The following is a 17,710-nucleotide window of genomic DNA, read 5'->3' as shown; positions in this document are numbered from 1 at the left end:
CTAGCTTAAATTTTAAAAAGTAATAAATCTACAGTACTACAACGTAAATAAACTTTAATTCAGGCACACGGTTAACCTATTGGCGCACAGAGAGATTGTTCTGAAGCTCCAATGAAGAGAGTAGCTGAAAACACAGGATAAAGGGGCTCTCTTGATTTGAGGTAGCAGAGCTGGCAGAATAAGTGGGACGTTATGAAGCTTAGTTTAATTTCTTAGCCACCCTTCACCACAACATCCAGGGTGGGATACAGCAGTTTTAAAATACAATGTTAAAAAGAGTTTAAAACAAATATATCAGGTGACAATAGTAAAGTAAACATGTCAGCTGCTGCATCAGAATAAAGTTCAGCTAGATGAGCCAAAGATCTGACAGCTCTTTGATTCTCTTTATATGATCCATCTTTCCAGGTAGAAGCATCATAAACACAGTATCCATCCATATAAGGGGAGTGTAACTAGTGTTAGTTACAGTCATGACTAGTATGGGTCCATTTAAATAGGTGTCTACTTAAGTAAAACTCAGATACAACTCAAACACTTTATATCTCTTGATCCATTGCTCAGAACACTATAATGGAATTCACAACATATACCATTGAAAGCCACAAGGGAGTTCTTTTTTAATTGAGATAAGTTATTTTTTATTTGTGCACATCATTTAAATTAATTGCTAAAAAATGGAGAAAGGCACTTCAAAGATGATATTTAAAAACAGTGATTTATATTTATCACATGAACAAACCAGTCAGCCACCGTTTGCTGTGAAAAAACCCTCAGCCTGTCACTTAAAAACTCAATACACTGCTCAGCAGTTAAGTTTATCTTTTCAGATGTGTTTCTAGTAAGATTTGTACAGTTTGTTGTACACAATATACATTGTTAATACACGAAACACAACAAAAAAAGCTTTACAATCCGAGTATGGTATCATTTTACAATATACATTGAGATCAAGGATGGGACCAGCTTATACTTTCTCCACAGATAGAAGTCTCACAATCCTAACCTTTATTATTATAGTTAAATGGAAACACAATGAAGTTAGAAGTGTAATATGTACAGAAGCCATCTCATCACTCTGACAATAAAGTAATTTGAACACTGCTTTAAAAGATGCTTTAAAAATGGTTAAGTGAATTCAACGAAAAGTGATTAAAATAATCTGATTAGGCAACGATTCGCAGAATGTTTTTTCACAAGCTGAACAAGACAAGCACATTTTGTATAACACAAAAGAATACAAAAGCAATGCAGATCAAAACTGACGTTCAGTTCAGCAATGTTCATATCCACACTATACGCTGGAACTACATTTGTAGCACTTTAATAGTAACGGCTTCCCCCAAAGAATCCTGGGATCTGTTGTTTGCCCTACCCCCTTAGCTACAATTCCCAGCACCTGTAACAAAATACAGTCCCACAGTTCTTTGGAGAAAGCCATGCTTTAAGCCTATGATGTGGACGTGGCCAACTCAGCTAGTCATTATTTTATGCCAATCCACAAGAGTGTACACCAATACCTAAAGGGACCTCTTGTGCCTTTAGATGCAAACATGCTTTTGTAATTAAGAATACTAGATATTTAATAGAATACTACGATTTCCATCTTTTAGAACCAAGATGCGATGAACGAGGAGGAGTCGAGCTTCAGAATTTGGCAGCTGGGTGCTATTCTGCTTCTCTACACTGAACATACAACACTGAGAGAGAGAAAATAGTTTAAAGAAAAGGGTGGAAGAAAACTTGAACCCCACAGTCATAAGCTGCTTCCCAGAAGATAACCTGTGCCTCCTCCTGCTAAAGGCACTTCTGGTCAAAAAAGTAAATAAATGTTTAGCTGGCTCAGTGGTAGCCTTTGCACTCCCAATACTGAACAACGGTGGCTCACTCAGACTAAATAAAGGGGCACACTCACGACTTCCAGCTACAGCCGCTGCTCTTGAGGGTTGGGGGGGGATCTTCTAGAATGATGTGTTATGTAACATGTGGAGGTAACTGGTGGAAATAGATCCAAGCCTTTACTTTGAAAATCAGCAAATAAAACAAGCGCCAATGTATGAAGCAAAACATTGCTCCCTACGTGGTACTATTGTTGCTGTGCCAATACAAGTGATGGACAGACCCCAACTGAAATAACTTTAGATGTACAAGTGGGACCTGTGGTAAAATGCTGTAGTGCATCCCAGGCCCCAAAAAGGGCCATTCCTGTTGGGACCTCTAAACAGCATGAAGCAGGAGCCTTGTAGTGATTTCAGATGTCATGGGGGAAAGGACAGTTACAGGGGAAAGGAAAGGGATGAGGAATACCCCCCCCCCACCCTACTAAGGACTTCTGCAACTGTGCTTCAGCAAATAATGTGAAACTGCCTAAGAGCCACTGTGGAACAGAAAAGTCAGTAGAATAATGACTGACAGCAAGGGTGTATGATGGAAAACTGGAATCAGAACAAGAACAGTTGAGGGGAGAGAGAATAAAGGCATAGGTAAGAGTTATGACAGCTGTAAAGAGAGAAGTCAGGTATGCCAGGTTAGTATAGCAAAACAATTTGTTCTTCTTTATCATTTGACATACTATTTTCTATAAATACAGCTAATGTTCTTAAGTGTTCTGGCTTTGATGATTCTAGGATCAAAGTGTCATGCCACATCTTTGGCTGATCCACGCAGGTAGCAGGTTGTTCTGAGAATAGGAAAGTCTAGACTGAGTGAACCAGCTGACAAAACAAGCCTAATGATGCCCAGGGGCCTTCTATAGGACCCCAAGATGTCCCAACTTGGCAGCAAAGTGGTAGCATCCAAATTCATAGAATTTGGAAATCATGGGATAAAACTGGTGAAGTCCTGAATACCCCAGAATTTTGGTGACCCCGAATTTTAAGAGAAGACCCAGAGCCATGCAGTCAAGTGTTATTTTGGTCTGGAGAGGTAGTAGAGGCTAGATAATGCCTTATAAGAAAGCACCAAATTCAAATGGAGGTAACAAAGACGCTGGGATGAATCCCGATTCCATAGAGGTTTAAAAAATGGTGCTTGAGCTTGAGGTGTCCTGTCTGGAAATGAAACAGAGAGCCAAGAATTGGAGTAGAGGGAGAAGAAGGCCCAGAAGAAACATGGATCGAAGCTCAAGGACATAGAAGAATGAATTGAAGATTATTACAAGTCAGAGAATGTGAGATTGCAGAATGCACACACAGAACCACCCAGGTAGCCTTGGCCGAGAGGGTTCAGGAGCCACAGCAGTTCAGCTTAGAGACAGCACTCTCCAAGAGCCAACTCATGGTGTTAAGTGGCCCAGGTACAAGTTGTAACTAGGAGGCAGAAAAGTTCGGTTGAGACCTGCACTCTGTTCGCACTCCTTATGGTGTACCAGGGCAAGTGGCTTGCAGTACTGGTGAGTTGGAACCAAAAGAGCATGAACAGTTGCACAAGTAGATCTTGAGAGGGTTCCAAATGAAAATTCATCTGCCAAGGAGTAGTGAAATAAAGTACCCTGAATTTGCTGAAGCTTGTGCTAATGTAGTATGGAATTCCCTTTCCACCACTGCTGAGTTAACAGCAAGACTAGACATAGGGAGGAAGTAAAACTTAAGGTGTGATTCTGTAGCGGACCATATTAAGATTGGTTCTGTTGATGCAGTAGCTGCATATTCATTCCTGCAAGAGCTTGCAGAAATTGTATGGGGGCCCTTAGAACATCACGAGTCATCATGTCAATACAAATGACTGTCCAACACACTCCACTTGAGAGAACTATGATTTGGACTTGAGTCTGTGGAAAAGTGACTTGGCTGTTGGGAACCAGAAAAAGGCTACTAAATCTAACATAATAGAGGGGCTTAAGCTCTGGAAAAACAGCTGTGAAGGCAACATAGAACTCTGGGGACTTCACCTCAACCAAAAGGAAAAAAAATGTGAAACCTTGGTAAGTTGGGGACAAGAACTCTTATCTTGCTTTAACGTCTAGAACCTGCCAAGATGCAGGGATCAGAAAATAAATTCAACTGACTGTGGATGCAAACGGGCAGTTGTATTCATACATTAAACTTGGGGATACAGGTGAATATGCAATTGTCACTGCAGGAGGGCAAGGAACTGCTAATCTTGCTGGAATTTTAAATAATTATTCTGTGACTCCTACAAGAAACATCCTTCTTAGAAATGTATGCCTAGATTAAATGTGGGCCTCATTCTTGTTTCTGAAGAAACAGATATACTGAAGGAGGCCGAGACTCTGAATTACCAGTTGTGGTTCTTCAAATCAGATTCCTTAAAAGGAACTGTCAACATGACACCTGTGACAGTTCAATGGGCATTGTACATATTGGCTCTATTAACTGTGAAGTTTCCATTTAATCCAGGGAAGGGGTTGTTACAAATGAGTTCTGCAAATGGAATACAGACCTGTGGAATTCAGTAGTACTGTTTAAACTATGATTTATAGTCTTTTCTGTTGTCATGGAACATCAAATTCAGACAATTGTTCAGAAGGGGGGTGTAACAGAAGAGGGAGAATGATTAACAGCAGGGGCATGTGACGAAACATTTGGGTGGATTCCGACTGACAGATTTTTAAAATGACATGTTGAGGGGAGAGTTAGAAGCGCTGAAAGAGTGTATGGGGGGAGGGAATGAGATGAGAGAGAATGGAGGCATTGATAAGAGTGTTCAGATAGGTATAAACAAGGGGAGAGCAAAATGCCAGGTTTGAGTAGTAAAAACACTGATCTTCTTCATGAATTGACTATTTGTTCTGCTGTTATTTCCATAAACAAAAAAGTTTCAATATTTTAAAATTAAGGTGTTTTAGTTTGGATGTATTCTAGGATTTAAAAGTCTCATCCCATGCATCTTGTAAAAATATACACAACTAAGCATATAGAGGGAGAGTCTTATACTATTCACAATAACTCAGTAGTTGTGGCAACAAATTGGGGAAGTCTGGACTCAATGGACCAGCTGAGTTACTGATCTATTGAATTCCCAGGAGCCAGCATCTTGTCTCCTTGGAATGCCAGGAGCGGCCATGTCAATACAAATGATTGTCAAGCACACCCCAGATGAAAGAATATATTAAGCATACAAGTGCCACCTGCAAGAAAATGCTGCTGTGTTTCCCAGCACACGAAAAATAACTGCTCCTGTTCAGGGCTCCAACCAGCCCGGAACGGTAGCCTTCTATTGTTTTTCAGATCTCACAGGGGAAAGCAGGGGCAAAGTCCTCTCCTCCAAGACCTTTGGATGCTTAAAAGTATCTGGTAGAAAGTGATGGGAAAGTCCTCTGCCTGAGATCCTGGTGAGTTTCTGCTGGCTCGAGGAGACAATAAAGGGCAAGGTGGACAAGCAGTCTGGCTATAAGGCTGATTTCTGTGTTTTCTATGTTCCTACAGTGCTAGAAGGCTCAGGTTCCAAACCAGAATGCATATACATATATATATATTCCTTTATTTCTAGAACATCTCTGTATAATGCAGAGAGAAGAGTTTTTTTTTTTAATCAGATGCAATATATCCCATCATACTTCCTATAAGCTATTAGGGGCCCGAGAAGGTCAATTCCTTCTAATCCCACTCCCATATCTGGTTTGCTTTATCTTCAGTCAACTGACATCAATATTCCATGCACCTTGAGGAGTTTAATTTTAATTTATTTTAGTTTCTGTAAACCTAGAGAGTCCCTCAAGTATGTAGATATGAGTACCCTTTTGCTGCCAAACTGACAGCAATCCAGCTACCTAAACTCATGAATAGAAAGGGTCTAAAAATTAAAAGACGTTCTGATGCTTTAATGCAAAATGCCTTAGAATAGTTCACTCTCCCCATCCAAAGATTAGCAACACACTTCACTAAAGCAGTGGGAATTTATACCAGGTGCTTGGAAAATACTTTGAGGTAGATTGCCATGTGACATGGGTCGGACAGATGAATGCCACTAAAGTCGAAACGAGCAAAAGAAGATACGGGTATAAACAAGCTGGAGACTAAAAAGATGTTATATATCACATAAGCAAAAATTTATTCTACTACTGAGCAATAGCTTAACATTTGTCTCAGCAATGCATCTGTCACCAGAGATGCTCTGAGAATTTGGCATGCCTATAATTTTTTGCACTTTCCCCTTGTGATGGATGTAACAGAGAAACAGCATGTCTAAAAGCCAAGATCTGCACCATTCTGGAAATTTCAGTTTTCAAAACTTCACAGACAGTTCTATAGTATAAATTTTAAAAATCTAGTCTGTTATTTTCATGTGCGGTAAAGCCTACCTAGTTAAGAAGAAACGTTAAGATTGTACTGAGCATTCATTAAGAGCAACAGTGGCAACAGAACAATACTATTATTCCATGCCTAAACAATGGAGAGAGGCAGAGGTGTACTGCATATGGAAACCTTGAAGTAAACAATCTTATAAGACAGTGGTAATTCTCCAGTGCTCCATTTCAATTAAAAAGCACATAGTAATGAGTTCAGGAAACTTGGCGATGATTTCTAACCAGCAAACACCATCAAGTACAAAATCTCAGTTATCAGCAATATGATGAATTTAAGGCAAACATAAAACAAGCCTTAGTAGATCACTTTAGCAGGACTACAGAGCGAGAAAGTCTAAATCTGAAGTTGGGTGGGGGGAAATAATTCAGTACACAGTATCTAGAGTGTGAGTGCATGATGGCTACAGGAAAACTGCACTACTGTTAAGTTTAGCACAAAGTACACAGCTCCTTCATGTGTGGATAAAGATCTGTTTTAAAACAGCCTAACACAACAACACAACCATCTGAAACACACAGGGGAAATCATGTTTTAGACTGACCAAAAGGATGTCACACAAGAAATAGGAATATACTATTAACGTTGAACTAAATAATAACAGCCATCTAACCCTAAATGGAAACTATCAAACACTTAACATTCTAAACAGGCAACATAACATCACATTATGTCGCAAGTCCAGCTGTATAAACAAAGAAAGGTTTTTCTTTTTTTTAAAAAAAGGAATCAATAGCATTAAACCAGAATGGAGCTATGGACAGTTTGCTGCTTCCTATAGTACTATCATAGTAGTTCTTATAGTAATCAACTTTCTGGATGAAGCATGATAAATATATGTGGATATGTTTTTAATTTATCTAGTGAAACTGTGCCCATTATAATACTACAGAACTCAAGATTCTCATTCAAGTTTCTACCTAACCTTCTGCCACATCTCAAACACTCTCAGACTTCCTTCCAATGTATGAAACTAAAACCCAACATTTCAAAAGTTAGATCTAAATGTTAAACTTTGGCATCTAAGCAGGAGGCTTATTTCTTGACTGCTAACTTTGTCAGGATAAGCTTCTGTTTAAATACTCCACATTTGAATCCTTTAACAAAGAATGCAACAGTATCTAATGTAATTAATTGAAGGTGTCCAAGAATTGACACAAAGCATTGTTTCATGATAAAAACGACTAAAATACTGCGTATTGTGGGTCAATGTGGAAAACAGATATTTGTTTCAATATAAGATTTGTGTGCATACATTACTCAATCAAGATTAAAGACATTTAATTCCTCACTACAAAGTTTTATAGACTTGACCTTGCAGTCCTCATGGCATGTGAAACGACCTTGCTACCAGCATGATTAGAAAAGAATCTGCTGGCTGCAGCCACATGAAGGAACACTTATAATTATTTAAGAAATCCATCTAGCTCCACTGTAAGCTAAATGTTTTAGTTCAGCATTCCATAAAAGGCGCCTTCAGTGCAGTACCAAACATTTTATTTAGAGGATTTCAAAGGCTTTTCCATTTCAGCTTTGGCTTTTATATCACCCTTTGCTGCATCACTTAAATTTTGCTTTCCTTGATCCTTAGGAGCATCAGGATTGTACCTGAACTGGTACCCATAAGGACGGAGATGATAAAACAAATACTCCAGCTGATACATAGTGGTGGCGTCAACATAATGAAAAGAAACTGCCAGGTCAGAGCAGCAGCCAGGACCCTGCCATGAAAGAGAAAAAACAGGATGAACAGGCAAGATAAAGAAATAAATGTTTTAAATAAATTTTAAGTGTTAATATGGACTATGGTTTGTCACTTAACAATCAGTGCTCAGGATGTGTTTTTTTGTTACATAACAGCAAAAATAGTTTTCTTTTGAAATGTACTTTTTCAGAGTTGGTCATAAAAGTACCAAACTATAGCAGAATCACTTTGGGGACATAAGAAAAAGACTATTTCAAACTCTTTCTTCCCCCACCTGCCCAGTTTTATTTGGCAAGCTAGCCATAAAGCTTAAGTGTTAGAAAAAATAGATTCAATATAGAAAGGCTCAGATACATCCGAGTGTGTGTGTGTGTGTGTGAAGAGCTATTAGCAGATGTAAGTATTTGGAAGTCAATCAATCAGAATACATTTCTCAATTGGATGGGCCAACAACATGACAGTATACGGCAGCTATATAGAGACAAAGTTAAAAGGTATTTTCTAGTGGCCCATTTAGACTGTGAAAAGATATTATAATAGCTCCAATCACTGCAAAATTCTTACCTCTATGGGAGGGTAGTAGTTATAATTCCAGTACCAAAAAGTTTTGGGTAGGTATCCCTTAATTAAGTGGTGCTCTGGAACAAATGGATGAAAAGTTTCTTTGCCAGTTGTATCCCTGGAATCTCCAGCTTCTACATTAATACTCTCCATGCATTTGCCTAATGCCAAGTCTTCAATAGAAGAGCTATGAGTACATTTGTTGGTTTTAAAAGCATCCACAAATCTCTTCAGAGCTTCTTTGCTGAGCACATAACCTGCGCCTCCGCTCATGTAGCCCTGTTTCACAAAAGGCTTAAATTTCCTTCCAAAATAAATTGGTTTTTCAGGACTGTGTTTTGAAAGAAGCCACCTCAGGTTGTCCAGTGCAACATACGTGTCATCATCTGCCTTCATGAACCAGTCCGCTTCATCAAGATGGTGATCGTGTACATACTGGAAAGCTTTGATGGTTTTCCAGTACAACTGATCCCTGCCTTCTTTGGTTTTTAATCCCACTGTTGGGAAGTCTTTGTTCTCCTCAGAGCTCATAAATAGCACTCTGTTGCAATGCTGGGCCCAAGTAGCTTTGACATGTTTGGCTTTCGTTTCCAGATTTTGAGGTCCAGTCATCACCCAACAAAGTATTCTTACTTTCTGGTACAGTTCTTCAGCAATATTTTTATTTTCATCTGGGGTGCAGGGAAGCAAAATTGCAAAATACCATCAGTGTGTTAGAATTTTCACACAAGTAGAACACCACATATTTATTTATGCACTTCTAAGTAATTATATGCCAATTTTTAGAGCTACACCCTCAAAAAACAAAGTATGTTGAACTAAATGACAGATACAATACCTTAGTTGGCACACCAGAAAGGTGCACACTGTACTTCTAAAGAAAGCTCAAAACAAACACGGTTTTGCCATAGCTCTGACAGCCACAACAATGGGACAGCTGCTCCAGCAGTCTTTATGGTGCAAGATTCTACAAACTTGGACTGTTGAGGGAGGGGTGATACTGAGCAAGGCTAATGGAATAAAGATTTGTAAAGGTATGCTGAAAGCTTTGAACTATCCTTGTCTACACTGTAAATGAACATCACCTCAGTTAAAGTTTATCATGACATTCACTTTCTTTTAAATGATAAATTATGTTAAGATATTCTCCATCCCCTTTAAACAGGATAAGAAAACTATTTCAAGTTCCCAGGCACTTTTACAATATCTGAGTGCCAGAGTTGGGAAGAAGGAGAAATTATCAGATTCCTAGATATCAGCACTATGGGGTTTTTTTTTGGGGGGGGGGGTAGAGCCACCAGCAACAGGTTTTCAGCTTTACAAACTTAAACACAATCATATGTGCACTTCCATAAGAATAAGCCACATTTAATGAAGTGTAACTCACTTCAAAGTAGATGTGATAATGAGCTGCTGGCTTCTTTAGGCATTTGGTTTCGCTTGGCATTTAATTGTGGACTCAGAACATTTTAATGTTTCAAAACAATTTAGGGGAAAACTTAAGCCTGTATCCTAGAAAGATACATGGATTATTTATTTAGTTTGAATACTTATAACATGGGATATGTGTACAATCCATTTTCGAGGGAAGTACAAGGTTATATATTGTAAAGAAAATTAAACTGTAATGCTCTGTACAGCTGCATAAATATACCTTTATGTTGCCCAGCATCTGCATTGAAATTCATCTGTCCTTTCAGCTGATGGCTTTCATCATCATCATCTGAGTGATGGCCATGAGGATTGTTGTAAAGGAGATGAGGCTCAACTTTAACTTGTTCTTCCAACACTAAACTAAATAGCAAATAACATAAGAAAAATCCAATTGCTGATCCAAATGTAAAGGTCAAAAAATGCATTAAGGATTTAGGAGATGCCATTTCCTGAAGAGATTTCTGCTGAGAGAGAGAAAGAACACTAATTATGTTATGCTTGAAAACATAAGATAAAAATGCAGAAAAACACTGACCATATGAACATACTGTTTCTTTCCATGCAATTAGTTTGTGATTATACCTCATTTTGAAGATGCCTCATACTTAAGATAATATTTTACTATGTTTTGAACTAGTATAAAAACATTTTGTTTTTCTAAACATAGTAAAATATAAATCTTGGCCATTTCATAAGAAAGTATAACAATAAAGTCATAACCAACAACGGCCACATCCATAATTTCATGTTTAAAATTTTCCATTTGTGAACTTGCTTTAAAATTGGGGAAGCGTGTAATAAAAGGCATCCAAGAAATCTGAAGACTGACAAGTAATATTGGTCAACAACTTACACTGAAAAAAAATATGTTGTGTGTTTCATCTTCTAAGAGCACAAATTCAAAGTGTGCATGCTGGGAGAATAGTGTGAGCACCAGTATGGTATAGTGGTTAGAGTGTTGGATCTAGGAGACCAGGGTTCAAATCTCCACTCAAGTCATAAAGCTCACTGGGTCAGTCACTCATTACCTTTCAGCCTAACCTTAATCTCCTAGCCTGCCACCATGTAATTTGCTTTACGTACACCTTTACAGTTCTGCAGTGAAACTTGACAAAGGTAGGTGGTTTTGTCAGTTTCACCAATACTATGTCACTTTTCTTTTTTTTATATATATATACACCAGTGTTTATACCCTTTTTATCCCACTCCTATCCTGGGAGCAGCAACAGCAAAGAACTGGAACATGTTTTCTCAGAGTTGGTGCAAGTTACACGGCTCCCTCCTTCCCACATATTCCCATACTGGGAGAAGTGGTTAACATATGAAAAAAAAGCATTCCCTAATATTTAAAACTCCGCAAGAAAAAGATCATAGAATCATAGAATCATAGAGTTGGAAGAGACCACAAGGGCCATCGAGTCCAACCCCCTGCCAAGCAGGAAACACCATCAGAGCACTCCTGACATATGGTTGTCAAGCCTCTGCTTAAAGACCTCCAAAGAAGGAGACTCCACCACACTCCTTGGCAGCAAGATATGTGCTGGAGGACTAGAACTGCTATTGAAAAGAATACATTTCATAGATGGTGTGATACAAAAAAACTACAGGAAAGTTTAAACATTTTAAAACCACCTTCCTGTAGGACCACAGGTGTTTTTTTAAAAAACCATTCCTTTTTGACTTTCAGGCTTCTGCACCAACAGCAGCAGAGAGGTACAAAACCATCTAACGAGAGAATACAATGTATGTTTAAGCGAAAGTAAGTCTCACTGCATTCAATGGGGCTTTCTCTCAGGTAAACGTACCTCGGACTGCAGCCAAACAGATCTATCCTTTGCAAGCAGAAGTACCATGTCCTCTGCTTTAAATGGGATTTGCTCCTATGTTGCAGCTCATGCAAGATCTGCTTTTCAAAATGTTCACAGAAATACTCCCTCGGGGCGGCACCTCGACACAGCAGAGACTTCAGAAACTTCCTGTTTCTGACAATTGGTTTCCTCAGATAGTGTTATCTAGTGTTATCAAGGCCCAGCGCCTGCCACTGGTGAGGTGACCTTTACAACCCTGCCAAGCTGCCTCCCCACTTCCTCTTGTGAAATACTCAGCTTTCAGTCCTTCCAGCAAGCTCAAGCAGTAGGCTGGTATAGAGGTAGTTAACCTTTAAGATCTCCTTACCCCCCCCAATTGAACTTTGATCTGCGGAACTGGCACTGTTGCAGGTGCCACATGATCCCCCTTCCGCACTTGTAAGAACTCACATGTTTTAAGGTGGCAGCACCTACACTTTGGAACTTCCTGCCTAGTGATGATAACCAGGCAGGCACCTTCGCAGTCCTCCTTTCCGCACCTTCTAAAAACATGTTTGTTTAGACAGGTTTACCCGGAAATTCAGAAAGTCGAAGTGTGTTTTATCTGTGGCTTCCCACTGTTTTTGAAGGTTGCCAATTCTCCTATTTTTTTTTATTACTTTATTATTTCCACAGGCCACAATCAAGCAGTGTGTATATAAATTCTATGAAATAAAATGATTTCTCCCTCCCAGCACTTATATGAAATCCTCCGCTTCCAAGTATGGGGCTGGGAGCCCGCGGATCCTGGGATGAAACCCAGAAAAGCCGCCCCAGCCCCGCTTTCCTCCAATGGCGACCGTGTGGATCCATCACTACTATAAGATGTAGTAAGCGAGCCCAGCTGCGTTGGGGGGGGCGGGGAGCCGATCTGCGCTTAGTGAGGACTCTGAGCTTCTGCCCATGGGCGCAGCGAAGGGGGCCTCCCCCCAAAAAACAGTAAAAATAAATACAAATCTGAGGTCCACCCCAACAAAAAACCCCTCTGGCTACGCCCATGTTTCTGGCCCCAGGGCGCCCCGGCTAAAAGGCGAGTTGACACCTCTCCCTAAAGGCTCCTTGGGAGGCTTCGCCGACCTCGAACCAGGCCGAAATCTCCCACCCGCGACATGGTTTCCACACGACACTTGAGCACCCGACCTCGGGGTTCGCCACGCCGCCCTCCCCGCCTCCTCCAGGGCAAGCCCACCTCCCTCTCTTCCCCTCACCTTGCCCCGGGCCTCGGCCAGGACAGCCGAGGTGGGCGGCGCGGGGCGGTGGAAGAAGGCGCCTCCTCCTCGTCGTCCTCCTCTCAGGCGCCCCGGAGCCACGAGAGGCTTCCAGGCGGCGGCGGCGGCGGCGGCGCTCGGGAGCGAGGCCCTGTCACGGCCATCGCGCGAGGGCTCCTCTGAGCAGGCCGGCGCCTACTCAACGCCCATCCTGCTACCCTCGGGCCGCCCGACCTGAGGGAGGAGGAGGAGGAGGGCCTAGGCCGGCCCGCCTCGGAGCCAGCTGCCTCATGAGGCCCGAGGACGGAGCCAACCAGCCCGGCCCGCGGCCCTGCGATGGGGCGGCGCCTGGCCGGCCTCGCTTCCCGCCCACCTGGTGACAGAGCTGAGGGAGGAGGAGCAGCCCGGCGCCGGCAGTTGCTTTCTCTCTCCAGGGCCGTTTTCCGGGGATGGATAACTGGCAGCTTCTGGGGTGGAATGAATGAATACCCTTTAATCCCCGAGGGCTTCATTTCCTCGTGACTCAGCTGCAGCCCGAGGAGTTGTCGCTTAAGGGAGTCGCGCCCTTTGACTAAACAAGCAAACAAATAATAAAAGTTCTTACTAGGCAACCATAGCCTCGGCCCGGCATTTCATCCCCGAAGCCAGCTTGCTTTGGGGAACAATAAGCATGCCCATTTGCTTATTGCTCTTTGCCCTGGGTGCAGGGCACTCCCTGTGTGTTTTATAGGGCTGTTGCAAAAGATAGAATATAGATTATAAGATTAATTTGGCAGAGCAGGGCTGAGGAAATTCAAGCCTGGGGTTCAATGTGGCCCTGTCAAGGGCATAGCCAAGGGGTGGCAGGGGGCAGCTCCCCCCCCCCCAATCAAAATCAGTACATATCTGAGGTTCTGCGCTCCTCTATCTATGCCCCCTGTTAAAACTTGGGGCATGAAGTTTGCCCCATAATACAGGTCAGCACAGCATGAGCTTCCATGCAACAGAAGTTGCATTACCTCTTCAGGCTCGGATATAAGTACCATTTCCTGTAGCAGCCAGAAACAGCTATGCTTGTAGAATGCATGAACAGCCCCAGGGACATGGGCACTCAAGTCAGTTTTTCAAACAGTTTTCCATGCAGGTGCACCACATCTTACTAAATGCATGTACCAAGGTGATGCTTAGGATAATTAAAAGAAAGGAGAGTGAGAGAGAGGTCTACTGTTAGGGAGGAAGACATGGGTGTAGTCAAGGCAGGGGCAGATCAAGTAAAACAACTAACTGACCAATCACATAGGTTCTGCCCTCCAAACAAAAGTCCCTCCCCCAAGTCCTGCCCCCACTAACAAAAATCCTGGCTACACCCATGGAGGTAGACAACAGTTTATCTGTCATGCGTAATGTTTTCACCTGTGCATTTTAAAATGACCCTTAACAGTCTGACGTTTGGATAGAGTGAACTCAACTACAACCACCAACACAGTCCTTTGAGACTAGCCACTATGCATTTATTTTATCTCTTGTGTCAGTGAAATAAGTGTCAGGCTACCCAGATATTATTAAACACACAGGTTTTTTCCCCTCATACAGTATAGGCTTTATGGAGCCCACACCAGAAATGTCTAGGTTCATCTAAACCTGATAGCCATCGAGTCATATGCAAAACCAGCCAGCCAATTTTTGCATAAATACTCAGCACACACAAAATATTTCAAAAGGAAATGTTCCTAGGCAAGAATGTCACAGCTGATTTAAGATAAGTGATGTCAATGGTATTACAATCAGATAAAAGCTGTGTATGCACTAACCTGTTTGTAGCACACAAATGTAGTTTTTATTCATCTGGAATAATTTCTCATCAACATGTTGCTTTCAGTCTAAATTGGTTCTTGATCCTGCTGTCCACAAGGATGTTTGAAAACTCCTTGATTAGGTGGTCCATGCCTTTTCCACATTGCACGTGCCCGGCCCCCTTGAATGTAGTGGTGATTGCAATCTTGGTATACACTCACCCACAATGTCAGGTGTGAGGATACACCTGACACACACCCCTCCCTGGCTACATCTGTTTTTAAATGGACACACTGCAGGCAGTGCAGGGTCATGCAAAACTTACCTCAGTGTGATGAGGATAAAAGTATTTGGAAAACTGGAATAGTCCAGTGAGCCTTGAAGTTCTGTTTATGCGCATAGCAGGAAGTAACTGCAAGCTTATGGTAAAACAGAAGTGTATTTAGCAGTGTGTTTGGCTTCATCTGTTTAATTAACCTCTGGTGCCACTTTTAAACAGCTTTTTTATTACTTTATCTAGATCCTGTTTGTTTTTCTGGCAAATGAGGAAGAATCATTGTTAGGATCCAGCCTGCTCTGTAGAGCAAGGTCTAATATCCTGGTAGCCCTTCCGGGCATGAGTTCAACTCACAAAAATATCTTTGTGAAAGATAAAGGCTTTAATGAAAGGCTTGACTGAAATTATAGTTCATGAAATGCTTATTCATCTTTGCAAGTGTGCAAGTTAGGACTAAACGTTTTCTGCACAGTTGCTTCTTTCAAATGTGCTCAGTGTCTTACATAGGATTGCATATGCTTATCCAGCTAACATACTCCATGTGCCTGCCATCTGCATTTCAAGCTATTCATCATCAGCATTTACAACAAGCTCCATCCCCAGCATTTTCAGGATGGGCTGTAAAAAGCAAGTGTAAGCAATACTGAGCTAAATGGACTAGTGTTCTGACTTTAAAAGATGCTTTTTGAAATGGACATAGTATAATTGCTTTGTGGTAACTATAGTATATCAAAAGGCTGTGTGATAAATGGGCATTTGCCTCTTCAGCATTGTGGAATGATCAATCATTTTAAAATATTTATTTAGAAGTGTTTTAGATTGCTTTTCACCAAAGGATCCGTAAGCTGTTTTCAGCAATAAAAATACAGATTATGCAGATTAAAACCATATACAATTTAAAATCAAAATGAAGATGTACGAACGATGCAAAATACTGCAGACCTACAACCCCAGTGCAAACTAAACAACCCATCTGAAAGCCTGGGACAACATATAGGTTTATGTGCAGATGTCAAAAGGCCAGCAATGGTGTTAACATCCATGCCTCTAGAGGAGAATATTGCCAAAATTAGGTTGCTGTCACAGAGAAAAACCCAACCGGCATTCCAGCACAATGAGTGACAGTTGCCAACAGCACTGCAAACCCCACCCCACCCCTGGCCTGCCTCTGGTTGTTTTCAGGGTCCAGGCTGGCTGATGTGGAGAGAAACACCCCATCAGATATCTAAGTCCCAAGTCGTTCAGGGCTTTATACGCTAACATCTTGAATTGGACTCCAGTAACATATAGGCTGCTCCTGAGTATCTTGGTATACTATTTCAGATCTTTTATCTTTTCCAGTATCGTTTAGCAATGCTCTTTTGATACTATTCCTCTGCCTACTATTCTAGGGCATGCCTTCTTCTAGGGAGAGTTATGCAGTGTAGCTGGAGTGTATGCCCTGTGTACTGAAAAATAAATCCCATTGAATTCAACAGGACTGAATTTCCAGTAACACCCATTTCCTTTTCTTTCCCCTTTGAAAATGGGGATGTGAAAGCTGAGTTGGGCTCTGACTTGGAATGAAGAATTGTGTTGAATGTGCACAGCAAAGGTTTTAATACTATCTCAATGTTTGAAGCAGATACTCCATTACAAACATATTTTCAGAGAATTCAAACCTGTTGAATTAATCCGTAGGTATCACTTTGCTTAGCTGAAACCTATGTCTCATCTATTTCAGTACACACCTATAAGGCACTAAGAAGAAATATTCCCATTTATTGTGTCTTAATATTTGGTACTTGTAAACACTTGATTATTATGCCAAATATACTGTGATGTGGTGTCTGAGTATATGCTAGTAAATGTAACATGTAGTTTAGTCCTCAGATTCAAAGCTGCTTGGAAAAACTGACCTAATTCTGGCAAGCTTCTTATTGAAGGATATTGCCAAATACAGGTCCTTTTTATAAGTGTTTTGTAAATGTTGCACACAATAGCTTTTTTTCATTCAGCTGAAGCTGAGTTGATTTGGATGTCAAAGCAACAGCTCTACCTTGTGACAAAAAAGGGTACTGATTCTTTTGTCCTTGGCCTAAAGTTTTCAAATTCAGATTGAACAATTAAAGTGGATTTGTAGAAAGGACTTTTGAGGTAAGAAAAGTGATGGGGAAACGCACTGGAAAGTGTAGGATGACAATTTTTGGCAGAATGGTGTACAGTATAACCTGCCTGAAAACAAACCGGGATGAACGCTCAATAAACAAGACACCTAGAAGTGGTCCAAAGAGTAGCTGTGTAAATCTTATGGCTACATTCAGCGCACTCCCCAAAAAAGGTTCTTCTCATTCTTCTCTCCCCCTGCTTCCTGTCTATAAAATCTAGTTTGATGAAGAGTTCTGCTGAACTTTAAATTTTGCTCTGTGTTTTGTGATGACTCCCTGTGGTTTGTATGGGCAGCGTATATAAATTGAGTTCTCTCAAAATACTAGAATGTAGGGTCATCCAGTAAAATTGATTGGCAGTAAGTAGCCGCACAATACAAAATTAACTTACTGCAAGATAGTAATAGGATAGATAAGATAATGACTATCAGCTATGTGTAGCTAAAATGGAACTGTGATTGGAGACAATCAGCAGAGGTTGGCACTTGGTAG

The 17,710-nt window shown here is 41.0% G+C and overlaps 1 protein-coding gene across 2 annotated transcripts; it reads right to left on the bottom strand.

The window, feature by feature from the left end:
- Window positions 1-616: 616 nt before the first annotated feature.
- C1GALT1 (core 1 synthase, glycoprotein-N-acetylgalactosamine 3-beta-galactosyltransferase 1) lies at window positions 617-13,397 on the bottom strand. 2 transcript variants are annotated; one of them, XM_083469074.1, is made up of 4 exons: window positions 13,022-13,397; window positions 10,187-10,427; window positions 8,536-9,203; window positions 617-7,987 (listed from the first exon to the last, which is right to left on the bottom strand). In XM_083469074.1, the coding sequence occupies exons 2-4, from the start codon at window positions 10,410-10,412 to the stop codon at window positions 7,763-7,765; spliced, it is 1,119 nt and encodes a 372-aa protein (XP_083325200.1). In that variant the 5' UTR covers window positions 10,413-10,427; window positions 13,022-13,397; the 3' UTR covers window positions 617-7,762. The 2 variants fall into 2 exon arrangements, with proteins under 2 accessions (XP_083325200.1, XP_083325201.1); XM_083469075.1 differs by having other exon boundaries at window positions 10,187-11,318; window positions 11,497-13,376.
- Between the last annotated feature and the right edge of the window lie 4,313 nt (window positions 13,398-17,710).

This window comes from Podarcis liolepis, assembly GCF_965112155.1.
Source record: "Podarcis liolepis genome assembly, chromosome: 12".
NCBI classification, from domain to species: domain Eukaryota; kingdom Metazoa; phylum Chordata; class Lepidosauria; order Squamata; family Lacertidae; genus Podarcis; species Podarcis liolepis.
Note: the sequence above shows the minus strand (reverse complement) of the source record. Positions and strands in the feature narration are given on the sequence as shown.